The sequence below is a fragment of the Argiope bruennichi genome, chromosome 8 (assembly GCF_947563725.1).
Source record: "Argiope bruennichi chromosome 8, qqArgBrue1.1, whole genome shotgun sequence".
NCBI lineage: Eukaryota > Metazoa > Arthropoda > Arachnida > Araneae > Araneidae > Argiope > Argiope bruennichi.
This window is the reverse complement of record NC_079158.1, coordinates 65,558,946-65,580,584: the sequence shown is the minus strand read 5'-3', so window position 1 is coordinate 65,580,584 and position 21,639 is coordinate 65,558,946. Positions and strand designations below refer to the sequence as shown.

At 33.5% G+C, this 21,639-nt stretch overlaps 1 protein-coding gene across 1 annotated transcript in view; it reads right to left on the bottom strand.

Annotated features, from left to right (window-relative positions):
* Positions 1-21,639, bottom strand: part of LOC129980643 (corticotropin-releasing factor receptor 2-like) — a 208,248-nt gene that overhangs the window by 12,545 nt on the left and 174,064 nt on the right. The window contains exon 9 of the mRNA XM_056091023.1: positions 6,087-6,222. Within this exon, the coding sequence (XP_055946998.1) occupies positions 6,087-6,222 (136 nt within the window). The remainder of the gene's footprint in view (positions 1-6,086; positions 6,223-21,639) is intronic.

Genomic DNA, 21,639 nt, shown 5'->3' with positions numbered 1-21,639 from the left:
CGTACACTAGAAAATAAAATTAAAAAAAAAAACCCGCAAAAAGTTAAATGGATGGATAAAATAAACGGATAATAAATACTCTTCATATCAAAATCGTAGTTCTGTGTCTAATTTGAACATAAATCCATTTTAGAGTGGACTGTATGTTTGTTTGTCTCTTCTTCCCAATGTAAACATAAAAAATCAAATGTACACCGAGTAGATAAATGAAATATGGTATAGATCGTGGCATCAAAATTGAAGATATGATCATTTTTTTATCACCGTAAAATGTAGATGATGCATAAAATAGTAAACAGATTCGTAAAATGTAGATGATGCATAAAATAGTAAACAGATTCGTAAAATGTAGATGATGCATAAAATAGTATTGAAAATTAAATATATTGTCACGAAGATTGGAAATAACAAGGCTGTTAGGTTGAACAAGTAATCAGATTTATTCAAGCAAAGTAACTCTCAAGCGTACAGGACCGATAACTCGATCACAACTGGTGACACTTGACTTTATATACACTCTCAGAATGTTCGAGAAACATCCAGATAGAACATTTAAAGAAAGATCTAGAATCAACTAGAAACTAGAGAAATAATAAATAACATTTTAAATTAAAATTCCAGTCTTTGGATAAAACTGACTTGGCTGGTATTCGAACCTGGGTCGTGAAGGTCTACAGTCTCGTGTCTTGCCAACCAAGCCACAGGAACTGATATCAGTAGTTCATTATGCGGCATTACTCCCCTCCAAAGAAAGACAGCGCCCCGCTGTCAATCAGGTTAAGGGCTTTTACTCTGGAACGTGTCATGGGACCCTTGTAAATTTCTTGATTTTCGGCAGGTACGACATTTTCATTTTGACTGTCCTCAATTTCAATTTGCTTGTCGGGATCATGGTATGGTTTCATTCGCAGTACATGGACAACGTCTCTTGGTCGTCTTCTTCGGGATTCAGGGTCAAAATCTTGCACCTCGTATGTTACGTCTGATAAACGGCGTAAAACCTGGTAAGGCCCAAAGTACCTCCTTAAGAGCTTCTCGGAGAGTCCAACTTTTCGGACTGGAGTATAAATCCATACGAGATTTCCAGGAGCATAAGATACCATTCGGTGTTTGGCGTTGTAACGTCGACGGTCTTTATCTTGGGCACTCAGGGTTCGCACTCGGGCTAACTGTCTTGATTCTTCAGCCCTGGCAACAATCTTAGCGACGTAATCATCATCTACATCATTGGGAGAGAATGGCAACATTGTATCTAACGTCGTTTCGGCGTCGCGTCCATGAAGTAAAAAGAAAGGCGTAAAACCTGTCGTCTCCTGTTTAGCGGTATTATAAGCAAAGGACACAAACGGTAAAATTTCGTCCCAATTTTTCTGCTCTGTATCCACATACATAGACAGCATGTCGGTCAAAGTTTTATTAAAGCGTTCTGTCAGTCCATTTGTTTGAGGGTGATACGCCGTCGTGAAACGATGATCGATATTGCACAGGTCAACAAGGGTGGAAACAAGTCTTGCTCGGAAAACGGCTCCCCGATCCGAAATAATTACTCGTGGAGCTCCAGGCTTTAGAATAATTTCTTCGAGCAAGAACTTTGCTACTTCTTCGACTTCGGCGGTCGGCAAGGCTTTTGTTATGGCATATCGTGTCAAATAATCTGTGCAGACTATGATCCATTTGTTTCCCCGACCAGATTTTGGAAATCTTCCGAGGAGATCAACCCCAATGCGATGGAAAGGTGCTATAGCTGGAGGGATGGAAACTAATCGTCCAGGTGGTCGTTGAGGAATAGGTTTTCGTCTTTGGCAATCCCGACAATGCATGACATATCGGACAACATTTCGGTACATCCCTGGCCACCAAAATCTTTTGCGGATTCGGTCGTAAGTTTTTGCGAAACCAAGGTGGCCTGCCGTAGGAGCGTCATGGAAGTGTCGAAGTATGTCGACTCGTAGATGTTTCGGAATGACTGGTAGCCACTTTTGTCCAGCTGGATCAAAATTCTTTCTGTATAGAACCCCGTCAATTAATTCAAATCCTTTCTTTTCTATGGATCGGCTGTTGTTGTCAATGTTAAGTTTTACAAGGTCTGGATCTTTTTTCTGTTCTATTGCAAGGTTCATACTCGTGGTAACGGCTAGGGATTTGTCTGTTGTATGAGTCTCATCTTCCACTGGATTTCTCGAGAGAGTGTCGGCATCCCTGTGCTTCTTACCGGTTTTATATTGAATGGAAAAATCATGTTCTTGAAGTCGAAGGGCCCATCTTGCAAGCCTTCCTGAAGGATCCTTTAAACTCATAAGCCAGCACAACGAATGATGGTCGGTTTTAACTGTAAAATGTTTTCCGAATATATATGGCCTAAATTTGTTGATTGCCCACACAATGGCGAGGCATTCCCGTTCGGTAGTGGAATAATTTCTTTCGGCTTTTGTCAAAGTTCTGGAGGCGTATGCGATTACTTTTTCAGCTTTATTCTGGATTTGCACCAAGACAGCTCCAATACCATAACCACTGGCATCCGTATGAATTTCTGTAGGGGCATTTTCGTCGTACATTCCTAATACAGGATCAGACGTAAGCGCTTTCTTCAGACTGTTAAAAGCTTTCATTTCTTCATGACCCCAATGAAACTCCGCACCACCTTTTAGCAGCATCTGCAAGGGTTCAGCGAGATAACAAAAGTTCTTGATAAATCGCCGGAAGTATGAGCAAAGGCCAAGAAAACTCCGTATATCATGTTCGTTTTTGGGGGTAGGAAAATTGCTAACGGCTTTCACTTTGTCAGGATCAGGACGAACGCCACTACTAGATACAAGATGGCCCAGTATTTTTACTTCTCTGGCCGCGAAAAGACACTTCTTCGGGTTGAGTTTAAGACCAGCATCTTGAAGGCTTTTTAAAATAAGTCTTAATCGAGTGAGATGGTCATCAAAAGTTTCCGAGAACACTATTATATCGTCTAGATAACAGAGACACATAATCCATTTGAAATGGCGCAACAAATTGTCCATCATTCTCTCGAATGTCGCGGGGGCATTACAAAGTCCGAACGGCATGACTTTAAACTCGTATAATCCTTCGGGTGTTATAAATGCCGTCTTTTCACGATCAGCCTCGTCTACTTCTATCTGCCAGTATCCAGAGCGAAGGTCCATGGAAGAAAAGAACTTGGCGCCCTTCAGACAGTCTAATGTATCATCGATACGAGGAAGAGGATACACATATTTCTTCGTGATCGCATTGAGCTTGCGATAATCAACGCAAAAACGCCAGCTTCCATCTTTTTTTCCTCACGAGTACAACGGGTGAAGACCAGGGACTTTCAGACGGCTGGACGATATCGTTATCGAGCATCTTTTGAACTTCTTCACGAATGATGCGTCTTTCGGTCGATGAGACTCGGTAGGCTCGTTGGCTGATTGGAGTATGATCACCCGTGTGAATCCGGTGTCTCACATTCGTCCGTGCAGCTGTCTGCTTGTCAGTCTTCGTGAAGATTGCAGTAAAACGTTGTAGCAGTTTAGCTAGTTTGTTTTTCTGTTCATTGTTCAACTCTGGTGACAACATCGGTGAACAATCCATTTCGACGTTTGGCGTCTCTTGCTGTGCATCGATGTCATCTGACTTGCTAGAAATTACACATAAATGTCCCCCATCCAGTGGTTCGGCTTGGCCTATGCACATTCCTCTAGGGATTACTCTGTTCGTGGACTGCAAGTTGGCAACCCAAATTTCACTTTTCCTGTTATGGTATAAGGATACCATGGATGGCACGGCGATGTTTCTCTCAAAGAGCAGCTGCTTATTACCATCAATGACTACGTTTAGGTCTTCTTGAACATGGTATCCTGATACTGCTACTTTTGTCACAGAATGGGGTTTAAGTGTGTAGTCTTTTGTGGCATACAATTTCCATGTGTCTGGTGTGGCAACGTCTTGGCAAATGTCTTCTACGTATAGTTCACTTTGACCACAGTCGATCACGGCTTGCGAAGCTTTTAAAAAGTCCCATCCAAGGATTATTTCGTGACTACAATGCGGCACAACAATAAATTCAAACGGCAGTTCTCGGCTGTTTATCCGAACACGCAGGATACATTTTCCGATCGGTCGGATGAAACTTCCATCAGCGACTTTCAGTACAAGGTTTTTGGTGTCAGAAAACAAAACCTTCTTTAACGACCGTCGATACTTATCGGAAATGATCGAAAATGAGGCTCCAGAATCGACTAGAGCACGTATAGGTTTCTTATCTATAATGACGTCCAGTTGATTTCCCGTCATCTTGGCGGCCGATGGAGGATTTCCGTTGCATGCGGCCTCACCTCCTAGGAAGGTCGCTCCGTTCAGTTTTCCTCATTTCTGCGGCTTGGCGACTGACTGGATCGACGATACGGTGACGGTGATCTGAAACGGCGTGTAGGGGATCGGCCTCTAGATGGACTGGGTGTGGAACGGCGGATGGTATTTGGTCGGCGGTATTCTTCTTCTTCAGCGTCAGTTTCGAAGTTCTGTTGGCGGCGTCGATAATTGTCAAATACAGCTTTCCGTTCTCTGCAATAGCGCACAACATGTCCTGGACGGCCACAGTGGAAACAAACTGGTCTATTGTCGGCAGTTCTCCAAATATCAGTTTTTCTTGACTGTACGGGCAACCTCTGAGCAGGGGCTCTGGTTCGTCTGGCCACAGCTGCATAAGATGGTCTTGGTCGAGGTTCGGTTGGTTTTGCTGAAACCGGTGCCAAGATGCTACATGGATCGAAGATGATATGCATTTAATACTATTTCAGAAGCATGCTTAAATTAACCATAGCAAGATTCGAGTATTATATCACCTGCCTTAATATTTCCACTTGAGGAATGATAGTTAAGGTCATAAATTCTGTTCTTTATGGCCAAGACTAACTGAGTGTTTTCTACACCATGTAGAGAAAACGTTTATGTCTTTCTAGATTTCCTTTTTTTCATCATAAATCGTTCTTTTCTATTCCACTCATTAAGAAATCCACACATCTACAAACGTGACAATGTTTTTTTCACTTATCTAAATGATAAGTAATTTTCTCAAAACAATCTAATCTTCCGTTCAACAAACTCTTACGGTAAGAGAAATGAGCGATAAAAGTAACGGTTGAAAAATTAAAAAGATATTTTTTTTTATTGACATAAAGAATATTGAATTATTATATTTATTTTTGAAACAGATGATTAAAAAAAATTTTTAACAACTTTTTAAGTTTGTTCTTGATTGATTTTTTAAAAAACAACTATAAACAATTTTTTTAAAAATAATTGAAAATATATGTACCTTTGTGACACATTATATTTTGTGATTTACATAATTTAGAAAACAATTTTGTGCAGCTTTTTTCTTTCATCACTTAATAAAAATATTTCGTTTCGATAAATGTAATTAAATACACAGTTAATGATTTAATGCTTCTTGTTGTGCGCCATTTACAATATTGAATAACATTGTTTACTGCAGACGATTTTTTATTTTTATTTTTGATGCATAATTGATTGTTATCAAATGTTCTCCACTTTTCATATGTGTTCATTTTTCTAATTTCCAATTAAAATTGCTCCAGAAAAATGTGTAAAAATCCACTTAATATTGTTTCCAGTTTATTAGTATAATTAACTAAACCATCTAAAAATATTTGATTAAAAAATGATGATTATGATTTTTCCCGCGGAAAATTTAATACACAGCTTTTCTTTGTTGAAAATAATCCTCTATTTATAAATCGGTAAAAATTCGTACTGAATTTTTTGAATATTAATCGGCAGAATTACGAATGCTTGATTTAATAATATATTCTTTATCCCTTTGAAGTACCTTTTTTTTTTATCCATTTTATAACATTTTACTATTTTGAAATAAGTTATTGTATAAACAAGTGCAAGAGTAATCATCTTAGAAGTCATAATTAGTCATCTTAGAAGATTTCTGTTTCATTATGCGTGCATTAATGCAAACGTTTATTTAATTATATCATAACAAATCCAAATACTTTTTCGATCAATTAGATATTATATATACTAAAATAATAGGCAGTTTATTAAAACCGTATTTCATATACCTGAGATGACTGTAAAATAGCATTGGTGATCATGTAAGCTTCTTCAAAGGTGGCGTCATCTTTGGGATTGATGCAAAACATGAGGTGGGTAAGACCAAGCAGCGGAAACAATAAGGCTGTTGCCTTCACAGCTTTCCTGAAATAAAAGAATGCAGCTGTTATCGATTGTTTTCCTCTTTTTCTTTAACAAAAAACGTATAGAAATAGTTAAAAATGAATCTTCACATATTGTAACAGTTGAGGCTTTGGGATATATTCGGTTTCAATTATCCAACAGGAAATCTTACAAAAAAAATCTGAAAAAGCCATTTTTAACTTAAATGAATAATACAAAATTTCTTTAATTTTGTTTGAACTTGTTTGAGTTATTTGCCGGGAATACAGGGCATTTCTAAACTTTTATTATTTTGAAATTGAATTTCCATGCATATACAGAATTTTTTTAAATTTAATCTACTTGTCTTTTTTAGATGGTGAAAAATATTCTAATGAGAAAAAGTTTAACTTAACTGGAGACATAAAACTATTAATATATTTAAAATATTAAAGAAAACCAATAAATTAAAGTCCAAAGGCACAACCACTCCGATTTCAATAATTTTGGTTTCACATGAAAGTTTATGACTCCTTGATATATCATGAAATATCTCCGAAACCGCGGTGGCTTGATAGTACAATCTCGTCTTCGGGATGCAAAGGTTCCAGACCCAACTCCATCGTAGAACAAGTGTAAGTACACGTTAAATCCGTCAAATGTTCACTTACTAGTGTGGTCTGGAAATCTGGAGAAGAAAAGGGCGCCAGCTCAGGTGTCGTCCTCGTTATTTGATAGCGGTTCAGCATTTCGTGGTCAGTCCCAAAATAGCTCAAGTGTTGCTCTAAAACGGGAGGTTAAGAAAACTAAGCATCAAAGGTCGTTAGCCCTCCTTTCCCCTAATTTTGAGATAAAACATTGCATTGTCGAAGGAGAAATCGGTTCATTAGGTATTTTATTTAATGGTTCTGATCGACCTTCAGGATTTTTTCCCCACAGACAATGTACAAAATATTATGATGAAATATCTCCCAGAAATGGATGATTGTTCGAGAAGGATATCATTGATTTGTTATGAAATTCATTTGACCTTCATGTGGCTATTGAGAATATTCATTTCATATGAAATAAAAATTGTCGAAATCGGTAGTGTTGAATCAAGATGGCTCTTTGGTTTTGTCAATTATTTTAAGTTTTTAGATGATGGGCGAGCAGCAACTAGTAGTTGAAGGCGGTTAGGGAATAATAAAATCGTAAAAATGAGAGATATCGATAGAAATACTGAGAGCAAACTGGAATTTTAATCATATTTTGAATATATTTTAATTAACGTTCATGACATTTCTTCTGATAATCATTGTGACTTTATTTCCTTATCGTATTGTTTTCTATATTCGACCATATATCTCTCTGTAATTTCAGAAGTTTAATTCACGATTTCTAATCAGTATCATTGAGAAATATATGCATCTGAAGTTGAAATATATGCGTCTGAAGTTGAAATATATGCGTCTGAAGTTGAAATATATGCATCGTTATTAGTCAAAATGATCTATCTATAAATAGACATTGAGAAAAAAAAATCTACGTTAGAATGATTGAAAATATTTTTTACTGAGACGTTTTATTGCGCCAACAGACGGAAAAATCTCAAAATCACGCCAAACAATAAACACAGCATTCCTCTCTTCTTCCTTTTGCACGCTCTGCGATCGCACGTGCCTTCTGAACCGACGATCTACATTTACAAAAAGCATTATTTTAAAGAATCATAAGGTGAAAATGAATAACGGTCTTCATTTTTGTGAGCGTCTGCTACTTCTGCCATCTGTATATTTAATTGGGAATTAAATTCTTTCTTGTTAAATTCCTGTTGTCTGAAATTTTTTTCAAATACCTTTGAAGTATTTTCGAGTGCGATAAAATAAATAAATAATCATTATATGGAAAACATATAAAGTTTTGTCATTTTTCATAATAATAGCTATTTTTATTAACTATTCGAATATATTTGCTTATAATACTTGATTTATCAGCTATTATGAAGTTTTGTTCAAATAAAAATAATGAGTGTAAATGATGTAAACATAAATAAAAAAAATATTATTATTATAAATATTATAATTAATTTTTTTACGCTGAGAATAAAATAAGAAAATGAGCTTCAAAAGAATGCATGAGTGATTTGCGAAAGAGAAATAATACAGATACAGTAGTACAAGCACAAATTTCAGTCTTACTGAAAATAATAAAAAAGAAGATAAAATTTAATCCCTGGTAACTGAAATTTCCAAAATATAAAAATGAACAAAATACACGAGGAAATTGAGTAGACAGATTGACGAAACATTCATCTACTAAATGTCAAATACAATCTTTATTTGAATACAATTCTCGAAAGAAACATCACTGTTATGACCATACAAGATACTGTTGTAAAATAAGCCCATTTTGACAGCGTTTGTGTATTTTTTGAACACAGAAACTTTTTAATTATAATTTTTTATTAATTAAAATGGCTTCCTATAATAAATTTTATTTTTAAAAATTTATATTAATAAATAATTAGCTAGCTGCAGCATGAGAACTTTCGTGAAACAATTTTGGAACTTTCCTTTTTGATGTCTCTACTCAACGTTTTTGCTGACCAACCTTACGATGCGGAACCTTTTTCTGTGATTTATTTGTGCCATAGTCAGTTTGAATGACAGGATTTTAAAAATTACCTGCTGAACTGGTGACTGTAGGCTTTATACGAACAGCACTTTGTTTTCATCTTGTTTCACACTAAGCAGTAGGAGTTTACCTGTAGTGGTGATATCGATATCGTATAAGAAGCAATTGTTGAGGTTGTGGCGGATTGTCAGGGGCGACAGTAGAACCTGGGACCTTGTGGTTTGCAGCCCAGTAACATGACCACGATACAAAAGCAATTGCTCATGTAGCAAAGTTGTTAACTGGCGTATAAGCTTTCACTACAGACTCTCCCTCCAGTGAGTCGGAGGTGAGACTAAAGATATGGTTGTCGAGTGGTGATATATTATTATTAGCTGTTGATTCTAATGCACCTGTGCCCATTTAAGTAGCACCAAGCATTATGGTGAGCGTGTGTGGGTGAGAGTTTGCTGATGCTGTGTCAAGTGAGTCTGACGACTTTGGTTTGCTGTGGGTAGATGGCGCCACAACAGCTGTAAGAAGGTTGAAGGATCATCGTCCGAGGTCACCAATGTAGCGGATTGTGTTGAGTGAGGATAGAACCTGGGACCTTGTGTATTGCAGCTCAGTAACATGACCACGATACAAAAGCAATTGCTCGTGTAGTGTAGTTGCTAACTGGCTTATAAGCTTTCACTACAAGGGCACCATTACGCATGCCTTCATTAGAAAGTTAAATACTTTGTTTCAAACACTGTATAAGACTCAGTTTCAGAGATTATATATAATATTTAGTTACAGATAGTGCTGTTTGATACTGAGAGGAATTCCATCACTCCTTGAATTTCGATTCTGTTTATTTATATTACTCTTTTAGCTTTTCAAGAGTTAAGTGATTTATTCATTATACTATTATGGTGGTTCCCAAACTTTTAAACATTCATCTTTAGCGAACTGATTTTTTTTTCAGAAACGAACAGCACAAATTCTTTACGAAAGAAGTCTTATGGGCCAAATAAGAGCTTTTGGAAAAAAAAAGTAATTTAATTATTAAATATAATTTTACAAAAATAATTTCTTATTGTTGGATTGATGGAAATTTTAAGCCCACATCATATTTTTTGAACCGCGGAAAGATATATATATATATTTCAGCATTGTTTCAAGTGTTATTCTTTTGCTGCTTCTAATTTTTCTTTACACATCTTGTCTGACGTCTAACAATCTCTTTGTATCTTAATATTTGAACTGTGGCCTAATGTCTTTTGACACATACTTTACTAAGTCGGAGATTGTAGAAGCGAATGAAATTGATGAGACACTTTATGAAGCAAACACATCTTCACAATTCCTGTGGTGTGTTTTTGATCGTTATGATGTTGAAATATGAAAGATAAGCTTAATTTATCAGTGTTTCTCCCAACATTTTGTATCAGAATATTTAGATGTATGCATTTGGCCATACTGCCTTAAAAAAACTCTGACAGTTTCATCGCTAGTATGTAATAATTGTATTACTCCCAACAGGTTCAACATGCCCACATGTATTACTTAATTTCATATTAACTAGTTCGGTTTTCTCCAAATCATAACACTTCCATCCTATCCACACAGATTAAACTGATGCATAATTGAAAATATACTTAGTGATCGATGGGCATCAAATCTGGAAACCGCATATTATCTTCGCATCAGACACAACGCTCTGCTTATTCCTCTTGCCATAACTCGAATTTCATCAACATCTCCAAGTGTTCAGGTCGGCACGTGGAACATTTGAGAAACTAACTGAAATACTTTATTGTGTCTTATCTGTGTCATTAAGGATTGTTCCCACAGTTTTTGTCGATATTTTACCGTTGCACTCTTGTGCTATGGATGCTTTTTTGGCTTTATATTTCGGCATTGTGTGCAATTTGAATTTTACAAAATTTTGTCCCTTTTGATTTGATTGCTCTTTATATAATATTGAGTTTGAGCAGCTTAACATGTAGACAAAGACAGAAACGCATGTACAAAGTTATTGACAATAATATGTTGTGTAAATGAATTGTAGAACTATCATGAATGCTCTTCAAACAGTATTTCAAGAAAGACTTTTATCAGTTTTTATGCAAAATAAGAGAACTGCATCAGTTAATAATGGTATCAAATATTTTAAAATCATTCCAAATCAAATTATTATTTTTTGTGAAACAGTATTGAAAAAACAAAGTAGAAATGCTTCATATTTAAAATTATTGATTTCCCCAGCTTGATTGATCAATTAAGTTATATAATTATTTAATTCATATTAATTAATTAATATTTTTCAATCAATATTCATTTGTTTCCATCCAGGGATTTGCAATCCCGCCATGAGTGCAATTGCTGATTTCTAAAAGCAGATTGCTTGTTAAGAAAGGATTCTAAGGATAAATGGCATGAAAAGACTGGAATGAGTTAAGTACAGGGATTTCTGGACAGGTTTCTATGCTTGCACTTTTGCATTTCTCGTACTGCTTTCTGTATCGTTTTTTTTTTGTCCTCACTTTTCATATATCAATATTTTCATTATGATTATTTGATTCATTACATTTGAGTTTTTCTGTAATTAAGATTGGTCCGTAGATTCTATTAGAAATTTCAGAAACGTACAATGGATCAAAAAGATTCTTTTTTCCAACTGCAATACAATTTGAAAAAGAGCTAACTTTTGAGTAGCTTAAAATTTTCAATTTTGATAAGCTGAATTGCATTTAAGAAAATTACAGAAATCTCTTTTTTCGATGAATGATTTCGACGAATCTGTATTAAATCGGATGTGATTCTGTTGATGAAATATGAAAGTAGATAGGCAATCATAAACTGTCATACGAGAGGCAGTCAGTGAAAAAAAAAAAGAATTTGAAGAGCGGATTTAGCCTTGGATACGAGGAAACAGTTCGCTAATCTCCAATCTGGGTTAAAGCGACCTTCGCCCTACTAAATTCAAGAGCAGAAAAGCGCTTTTCGCTTTCTGATCTGTTACTCATCGATGAACAGTCAGCGATTTTTGATGCTTTAAGAGCTATTCAACAACAATTTTCTCTGTTCTTCCTCCACTCTTTTTTTTTTAATTCTCTTTCTTTCTTTCGAACTCTAAGTACGGAAAATAACTAAATAAGGTTAAGTACGAAAAAGCAATTTTCAAAATCTATTTCAGGGAGTGCTGCGTGTGTGGGGGGAGGGACTGTAGCTCATCACATATCGCCACAATGGTGACCCGGACGATGAACCTTCAACCTTCGTACAGCTGTTGTGGCGCTATCTACCCACAGCAAACCAAAGTCGTCAGACTCACTTGACGCAGTAACACAAAAAGGCCGCAGCTACCCAAAGTCGTCAGACTCACTTGACGCAGCAACCACTCACCCACACAGACTCGCCATAACGCTTGGCGCTACTCAAATGGGTACAGGCGCGTTAGATTCAAATGCTAAATACATCACCACTCAAAAGCCATATCGTTCGTCTCACCTCCGACTCACTGGAGGGAAAGTCTGTGGTGAAAGCTTATAAGCCAGTTAACAGCTACGCTACACGAGCAATTGCTTGTGTATTGTGGTCATGTTACTGGTTTGCGAACCACAAGTTCCGAGGTTCTATCCTCACTCATAAAAAAACCGCCACAAGACGAATGCCTGTTGCTGGATCCGATACATTTTTGTGCAAAACTCCAATTTTATGTTTTTTTGTTCAGCTTTCACAGTATTTTGCCAGTTTGAGGGGAGTGCCACGGGTTCAACCTCAAGGTTCTTAACTACCGGAACCTTAACTTCCTTTAGATGAATCAAATAATGGCATGGCAATGAAATTCGTTAGTAAGTGGTTGTGCAAGAAAAGTAGAGAATTTACTTAAAATGTTACTGATAATAACATATGAGAAAAAAATGTAGAAGAATTTTTTATATTAATAAATTTCGGGAAAATCTGTTCATAGACAAGTCCTGGAAAGTTAATGTAATGTCCTGGACATGTAGGAGATGGCGACGTCTTTTAGCATTCTTTGGAAGTACTGGGTAGCATATTTCAATTTCTTTAAATGCCGATATTATAGCTGTTGCCGATTTTTCCGAAAAAGCGCTTTGATAGTTTCTTATTGTGATAAAAAAATAAGTAAAATTGCAATATTAAATTTTTGTTCGAATTCTTTCTCAGTTTTTCTCTTTAAGTTCGAAAAGTTTACCATCCCAACTGTTCGGGAATTTTTCACAATTCTGGGTGCGGGAAAATATTGTTCAAGTTAAAAAAAAAAAAAAAATGAAAGCCTCTATTCCATGAATTGACAACTGCAAATCTTGTGATTTTTATAGCATCTCGTTTTTTCTTATATTTAACTGTTTTTAAAATTTTAATTAAAACATGTTCATTAATTTTTCAGGCATTTGACAAAAACTGCATATTTTTTTGTTTTAAGGAAGTGATCAAAATATATATACTGTCAAAATGACACTATTATGTTGCGAGGGAACGTCTTAAATTTTATGACTCTTTAATTCCTGCTTTTTCAGATTTATAAAATTTTCACTTACCAGTTGATACGCATAGGATCTCTCGGTGCCGATGACACAGCAGATATTCTCTTACTGGATCTCTCATCTTGCGGTATCCTATGGAAAGAATTGAAATTTTAAATTCGATACCAGTGACCGAAATTCGCATATTCAAACAAATTCAAACACATATGTTACTTTGAAACATGCGGTTATTCGAAACAACTATTAGTAGGTCTCGTATTTCCAAACAACGCCATTGAACAAACGGAAACATGTGAGGACACGTTAAGTAGTAGTATAATTATAACACAAATCAAGCATATTTAATTCAGTGATCCATGTTTTGTAATTATGCAAATAACTGAACTTTTGGTGACTTTTGAAATCCACATTTTTATGTTATAAGGATAAATATAAAAGTGGAAATATTGGCATGAATATAAAAGTCAGGCGATTCCTGGTTTTTCTACATGTTCAAGAAAAAAAATTGCATGATTGACAATTTGTGACTGAGGCTGAGATGTAGACTTTTTGTAAATGAACCCGAAAAATGTTTTACAAAGATTTTGCTTAGCCAGAGACAAGTTGAAGAAAACAAAACAAAACAAACAAACAAAACACACACACACACACACACACACACACACACACACACACACACACACACACACACACACACACACACACACACACACACAATAAAAATGGTCACCTCCATAGTTTTCTCCCATACTCTCTAATAAAAGTGCTATCCTTCACCCCCCCGCCAAAAAAAAAAATGTGAATCTTGAATTACTTAGACAACGACTTGCATAGCTCTGGCGTACAATAACTACGAAAAATTAACCTTTGGGGAAATTTAGCATTTTCACTGAATCTATCATGTGATTCTTGGTGATTTTTAAGGAATATTAATCTTTGAGATGCGGTTAACAGTTTTCGGAAATCGAATTTTTGTTTTAGAAACATATTTCAAAACCGATTTAAACCAAAATATGGCCCAGAATTACAATTTTAGATAGAAAATCTCATACCAAATTTTGCATATTTAAGTCATTGCATTTACATGCGTGTGACAGATAATCAAGCCCTTATTGTATTTGGCTTAAAATTTGATTTTGTTTTAAGTGTCTACGCTATGGATTTTAAATTTGTGTACCGAATTTTATCTATCTAGTTTTCCTTGTTTTGTAGTTAACGTGTTAATTTATATTCGAAAAGATAGATTTCCTCTGAAGGAGTTTAGCACAAAATTTGGTAAAAATCTACAAATTTGTTGTAAAGACTGTAGCAAATTGTTATGAGCGAAGGATAGAACCTGGGACCTTGTGGTTCTCAGCCGAGTAACATGACCACGATACAAAAGCAATTGTCCGGGCAGTGTAGTTGTTAACTGGCTTATAAGCTTTCACCACAAGACCCTGTATCAAATTTCATCCGTCTACGTTAAAGCGTGATGAGTTTCGTTATCACAGACCGACAGACAGACACAATGCCAAAAATGTATTTTTTCGATCTCAGGAAAGTCTAACATGTGGAGAATCATCAAGATGTCGAGATCGAAATTTTTGATGTTTGCAATATTTTCTCTATGTTTTTCTCGTATACTTTGTATGCGAGAAAGTAAAAGGAAAATGACAATGTAAACCAATATAGCAAAAAAAAAAAAAAAAGTGGTTTTGTTAATTGAAAAAATATTAATGTAAAAAAAAAATCTGTATGTTCTTTAAACTTTTTTCCAAACTTTCTTTATTTATTTCCACTGTGAAAACTACTTGTTGTATGCACTAGTTACTGCCTTTAGAGATGCATAATCCACGATTTTTTGAATAACAAATAATTTTGCTATTGTTATTTTTAAATATTTGTTCCAAATATCTGTTATTTCAATCATATTATTAATTAAAAATTATTACTTTGTATTAAATATAAAATTTATTAATTGTAATTAATACTTAATTTACTAATTTAATTAAAGTGTGATTGAATTAATTTATCTGTTTCAGCTTACTTCTTAAATTTGATTTTTTCAAAACTATTTACTTAATTTCTTTATTGGAGTAAACTATTTTCTGAAAAATTTGAATTAAATATATATATATATATATATATATTATTGCTTTAAAATTATTTTAGCTCAATATTCTACCAATAGATGGCGCAGAAGTAAACAGAATATATGCAATGTCATGTCACAAGCAATTAAAAATTATTTGTATGGAATAGTGCATCATAAAATGCGAATATCGGAAAGTCAAGGTCACTCTCATGAAGTGGAACCGCTCCGATAAATTTCAGTGATATACAATTCAACGATACCATAATTCCAAGAATAACCAGTCCGTTCACTTTTCAACCTATTCACAAATTTCTCCTTTTCTGTTTTGTTCGAGAGCTTCCATTGGACAGATCGTATCGATTGTTACTTTCTATCGTGATCCAAAAGCTGTAATCGAAATATCACCAGTAAGATCATATCAAGGATTTGAATCACACCCCTCTTTGAAAAGTACTGATTATTGGTATTTATGAGTTTATGATATTGGTTACGTAATAACCGCTCGTAAAATATTCGTCATCCCTAACTGCCTTTAGCTAATGAATAAGTACTTCACGTTTCCAGATTACAGTACTAGAATTCGAAATTTGTTCAATTATTGGCTCCCGAAGACAATAAAATATTTAAATAATTATAGAATTCTGTGTAATCAATTAATATATTAATTCAGATAGAAATTTATCTCACGCCATCTGTAGCTGAATTTGAGAAATATTAATTTTAGATTCCATAATGCAATATTGTGATTGAAGTATTGTGAAATATTCGAAAGACTAATAGAAAAGGAAACACAATCAGAAATATAGGAAAGTAATGATTTAAAATAATATATAATATTATAAAATTTAGCGAATATCAGATATTATTTTTTAATCGCAAATTTAACTGAATTAAAATTGCATTTTATGTAGCAAGAAAGCTACTGATTCAAATTCTTTTAATTGTAAAATCAAAACTATAAAGACCTGTCCAAACAGATCAAAATTACTTTATATATTTTAGATGAGTACAGCATTGCATTTTTTTTCTCATTTTAAAAATTTGCTCTATAATTATTCACTTTTTTTTGTTGCGAATTTTATTACAGTAACTCCAAAATTTTCTGAATATTTTAGCTATTTAATATTTGTTATTCATTTATCTTTATAACTTTTGATGGTTGTCCCCTTATTCGCTCTTTTTTAAACACAGAGTATTATGGAAAACCAAATCAAAGTATTAAATTTATAAGGATTTCGGCATAACCTTAAAAATATTAAAAAGAAAAAAAAAAAAAACGTTCCTGAAGTTGAATTAATGTTTTTGAGTCGTGCTGCCATCTGTTATCAAGAGAAGAAATGATTTCTTCCAAAAGCCGAAATAGATAAATATCAAATGCAGTAGTTTTTTTTTAAGTATATATATTTCCTTCAGCGCAGAAATAGATAAGCAAAAAATAAATCAAATCGTTAATAATAAAATACTCTATCAAGAAAACAAGCTATTATAATCAATACTCAAAAACAATAATAAGGAAATAGATACTTAAGAAAATAAATACTCTAGAAAAAGCTTTTAATTTATGAATTAACTAAAACTAAACCAAATATTATAACTTTAAAACTAAACCAAATATTAGTTTAACAGCACAAAACAGGTAATTTTTCAATTGTATTAAAAAACATCAATTAAAAAATTACTGAAATTTAAATTTATACGCAGCAATTAAAAAAATTAACAAGGCTCATCTCCATTACATAATATTCCATGACAGCGATGTGAAGGCTTGCGATATCTTTTTTTTTTTTTAATCCTTAGACATTTTATAAAGACAAAATAGTACAGAATGAATATTTTGGTAAAAACTTAATTGTTATTAGTGACAATGATGCTATGCATTTAATAATTGAGACAATAAGTATAATTAGAAGAGTTTAATAATATGGAAATTGAAGTAAAGTACTGATGGCACTTTAAAACTAATTATTAGTCTTCATTTATTTCGTTATCATTCTCTCAAGATTTATCGTTTTTCTTTTAACTCGAAACAGAAGTGCATTCTTTTATAGACTGAACAGTTAATTCAGATTCTGTCGCAACCTAACGCGCAACATGAAATTCAGAAACGAATTCTCTATACAAAGTCCCATATATTGTAGAATGGAACATTTGAAATGTAGAAGAACTTAAATATAGTACATACTAATATTTACAAATGTGCATGATTGTAGAAATAGTCACAAATAACGATGCCTCTTTTTAAAAAACTGCCAAATCATTTTTTTCAATACATTTTCCATGTATGAAAAGTCATGATATATTGCATAAGTTGTATAATCACTAAGTATATACCTTCAATCTATGTAGCTGTAGGTGTAAATTATCGCTATAGCGAGGGAACTGAGATATAATGGCTATTACTGGTCACGGTATAACCCTTCTGTAAAAGAAATGTTTTGTCAATGAAATGTTGGTAACTTGATCCCACGTCATTGCTATACTCATCAAGAAAGAGAGAACCAACTTATGAATTGTAATTTTCTCGAATCTATTACTGGGGAATCTATTACTATTTCTCGAATCTACTACTTGATCACTCTTCAACTGGTGAGCTAAATAAAGGAAGTGTAATAATTAGAAATAATATTGTTTTTATAATATGAACTTTTAAATAAATAAGCATGTACACTATTTAAAATATTTTAATCAATTTGTAGATGCCTTCTTTTAGAATTGTAAAATTATAGAAATCGCCATGAGAATTCTGAGGTTTTTTTTCGCTTTGGAAGATTATATTTATCATTTTTTTTTTTTGGTTTAGAAGTATGGAAGATTTTATTTATTAAAAATTAAGAAACATTACAATTTATTAGCTTATTGTTAAATATTTAAATTTGTTTTCATTTTCTTACCAAATTTAACGTTCCCAATAAAAAAATAAATGCCTTTTGTATAAAATTTGAAAATAATTTTCATTATATAAAATATTTTTCTATATTATAAAAAATTTTCATTAAATATTTATACAAAATTTTAATTACATTAGATAAGAAAAGAAATCGGAAAGTAAATTCTATAATATCTAAAAATAAAGAAAATTTGGAAAAAATTTTTTTCTATAAAATTCTAAAAAATTCATAAAAATGAGAAATAATCAAGGTGCTTTCAGCAAAATTATTTTTTTATTTCATTCCTTAGCATTCATTATTTTAAATGGCAGATAAATGAGAAACAAATCCAGAAACCAAAATAAATAATTTATACGATTTAAGCAAAAAATGTAGCAATAAAAAAAGGCACAAAAATTAGATATTAACTTTTTAAAATGTTCGATATAGTATAACAGTACGATTTTCTGACATTTTTGAAATACGGACCCACATTTCTTGAAAGATATCCCATTATAACGTCCATTATGAAATGATTAATACTATCCTTATATGACACAGTCGGAATAGAAGATCCAAAAATTTCTATGCTTCTTTACAATTTTCTTTTCAATACTTTTTGCAGAAACCTTTTTTGTAAATGCGAGAGTTTTTTTCCAGCGGAACATTTTCCCAGTTTTTCTAAACAGTTTTTAGAAAAACATTTCACGAGACGTAACACATATCAAACAGCATTGTAAGCAGTCTTTTGTTTGGTAAAATAAAGAAGTGTCTCTTTTATAGGATCATAGATATCCACCGGCATACCATCATCCATAGACAGGCCATTTCGATGCTGTCTCAGTTTAAATGAGTTCTATAAAGTTTGGGTAGTACATTCAGTTTTCTACCTCCACCAATTTTTTTTTGGGGGGGGGGATTTGTCTATTTTGTTTGGTTAGCCATAGCATTTTCAAATTTTTACTTTCTTGTATAGGAAGCATACAAGAAAAGAATTTTCCTGTTTTGGTAGAAAAGAAAAGAGAATTGTAACATCCAGAAAATTAGAACTCGATATTTTGACTATTCTCCAAGTTTCGGACCACCCTTAGTTCGAAATTTTTTTTCTTTTTGGAACCATGTCTATCGCTGAATGTAATAACTCAGAAACGTTTGGAGCTTGACGGATGAAATTTCGTGTGTGGTCTTTTCACTAAATTTACATCAAATTTTGAATGAAATTCATTCAGAGGAAGTATTTCTGTCTAGCTGTCTGAATGCAAGTGAATTATATATATATATATATATCTCGTGTAACTATTTTAAGCCAAGTTTTTGCACAGTAGCTTCTGAGGGCAAAGACCCCTGAGCACCCGAGGGCAGAAGTCTGACTTCTAGCTCATATGAAGAAGGAACACACACACACTCGTTTGCACAACCCCTTTTCACAGGGGGGGGGGGGGCTCATTCACGCACCTCACAGATAAAACACAGGGTAGAGAACAATCATGCCCGAACCAGGACTCGAACCCGAGACGCCTAGATCAAGGGGAAGACGCGATACCCCTAGGGCAGGACGCGGGCAGTGAATTATATGACTGCAAAATAAAAGATATCTAAAATTTGATGTTCAGGCTCAACATTCAAAAGGTATAATCGGTATAAAATTTAGAACAAAATCGGATAAGCAGTTGACTGTCTATTGGTCTGCACATTTATATGCATGTAAAAAAACTCTAAAATACAATGATTTATATAAATGAAATTTGGTATAGATATTTTATTTAAAATTGTAGTTTTGTATCAAATTTTGGTTTTAATCGTTTGGGAAAATAAAGCCGTCCAGAATATAAATTCTATTTTTGAGTATTTATATATTAACTACATGACAGAGATTAAGGGCCGAAATATATAAACTAAGATCGCATATTAGATTTAATAAAAATACTGCACTCACGTCATAGATCAATATTTCATAGCCCTTGTTTGCAATTGCCATATAAAGTATTTACAGACTTATACAAGGTTCACAATTTTATGTCAGGACATGAGGATAACACATTTGTATCGGATTGGTGATGAGCGAGGATAGAGCCTGGGACCTTGTAGTTCGCAGCCCAGTAACATGACCACAATAAAAAGCAATTGCTCGTGTTTCGTAGCTGTTATCTGGCTTATAAGCTTTTCACCACACATTTATTTAAATGCTCGTTAGAAAGTTTTGGAGAAATCATTCCTACTGGTTTCCAATGACATTATCAAAGATTTTTGAACTGGCATCTTTCTTTGCAGATGGTACAGATCTCTTTTTCAATTTGGACGAAGGATTGGCATTGATTTAATTTTGAATCAGACTTTGAATTTTAAACCACCAGAATATTTTTATATCTGTGAGTATTTTCTTTTAGGTTTTATACCATCACTGTCATGCCAGGTTTCATAAAGTTTTAGAGAAGGTTAAAAGAAAGAATCAACTACTGTTGCAAGAATAGAAGAAGAAGAAAGAAGAAGTTTTAGGAGCTGCCCAAAGACTATTATTATCTTTATATTGTATTTATTCCCCAGCTCTGAATATGCTATGAGAATAATTTTAGAATTTTATTATGAATATTTTATAAATTTCAGCTATATATACTGTGTAGCTGGTCATAAAGTCTTTTCTTGATTATGATGAATTATTCCAAACAAATATTCAACAAATATAATACTGTAAAATTATTACAATGGAAAGGTCAGTTTCTTTATATTTAATTTTAGACCAACAAATACAGCAAGCTATTTAGAAATAATGGTTTTACATTTGACTTATCAAAATGGAGTTGAAAAAGGAAAATGTTCAATTTTTTAAAAAATTCTATGAATTGAAATTGGCCATTACTTTTCAATACCAATTTTGGGAGTACATAAAGGACAAAGTGTTTGAAACTCCAGTTGGAAAATATTGATTATTCAAAATTAGAATCACGGATGCTATGTTCAGCGTGACAGCCAAAATTTTGGACAAGAATATCGTCTTGATATTCTTTGAGCTACCAAAGATTCACACACTAAAATTTACTGATATGAGCAGCTTCATTAAAAACTTTATAAACATCTTTGCAATATATCAACACATTCATATGCCAAATTGTAATAGATTTTTTTTACAACAATTTTTTCGTAATCAATCAAATACCTTATGACTACACTATACTTCATAATTGATAATAATGTTTAAAACTGATGAAAAATTTGATTTACACAATTAGAACGACTGCGTATTAAGCTCCCACAAATTTAAAATAAAGTAAATCTGTTCTCTCGGCCAATGATAAAGGTTTTGCTGCCAAACATTTTATAGTTCTTCTCATAGAATCGTAGGAAGCACATTTACTGAAACAAGTTCTTCAAACCAGTTTTTCTTTTAGTGAGAAATACACACGTCTCATTCACAGGTGGGGGG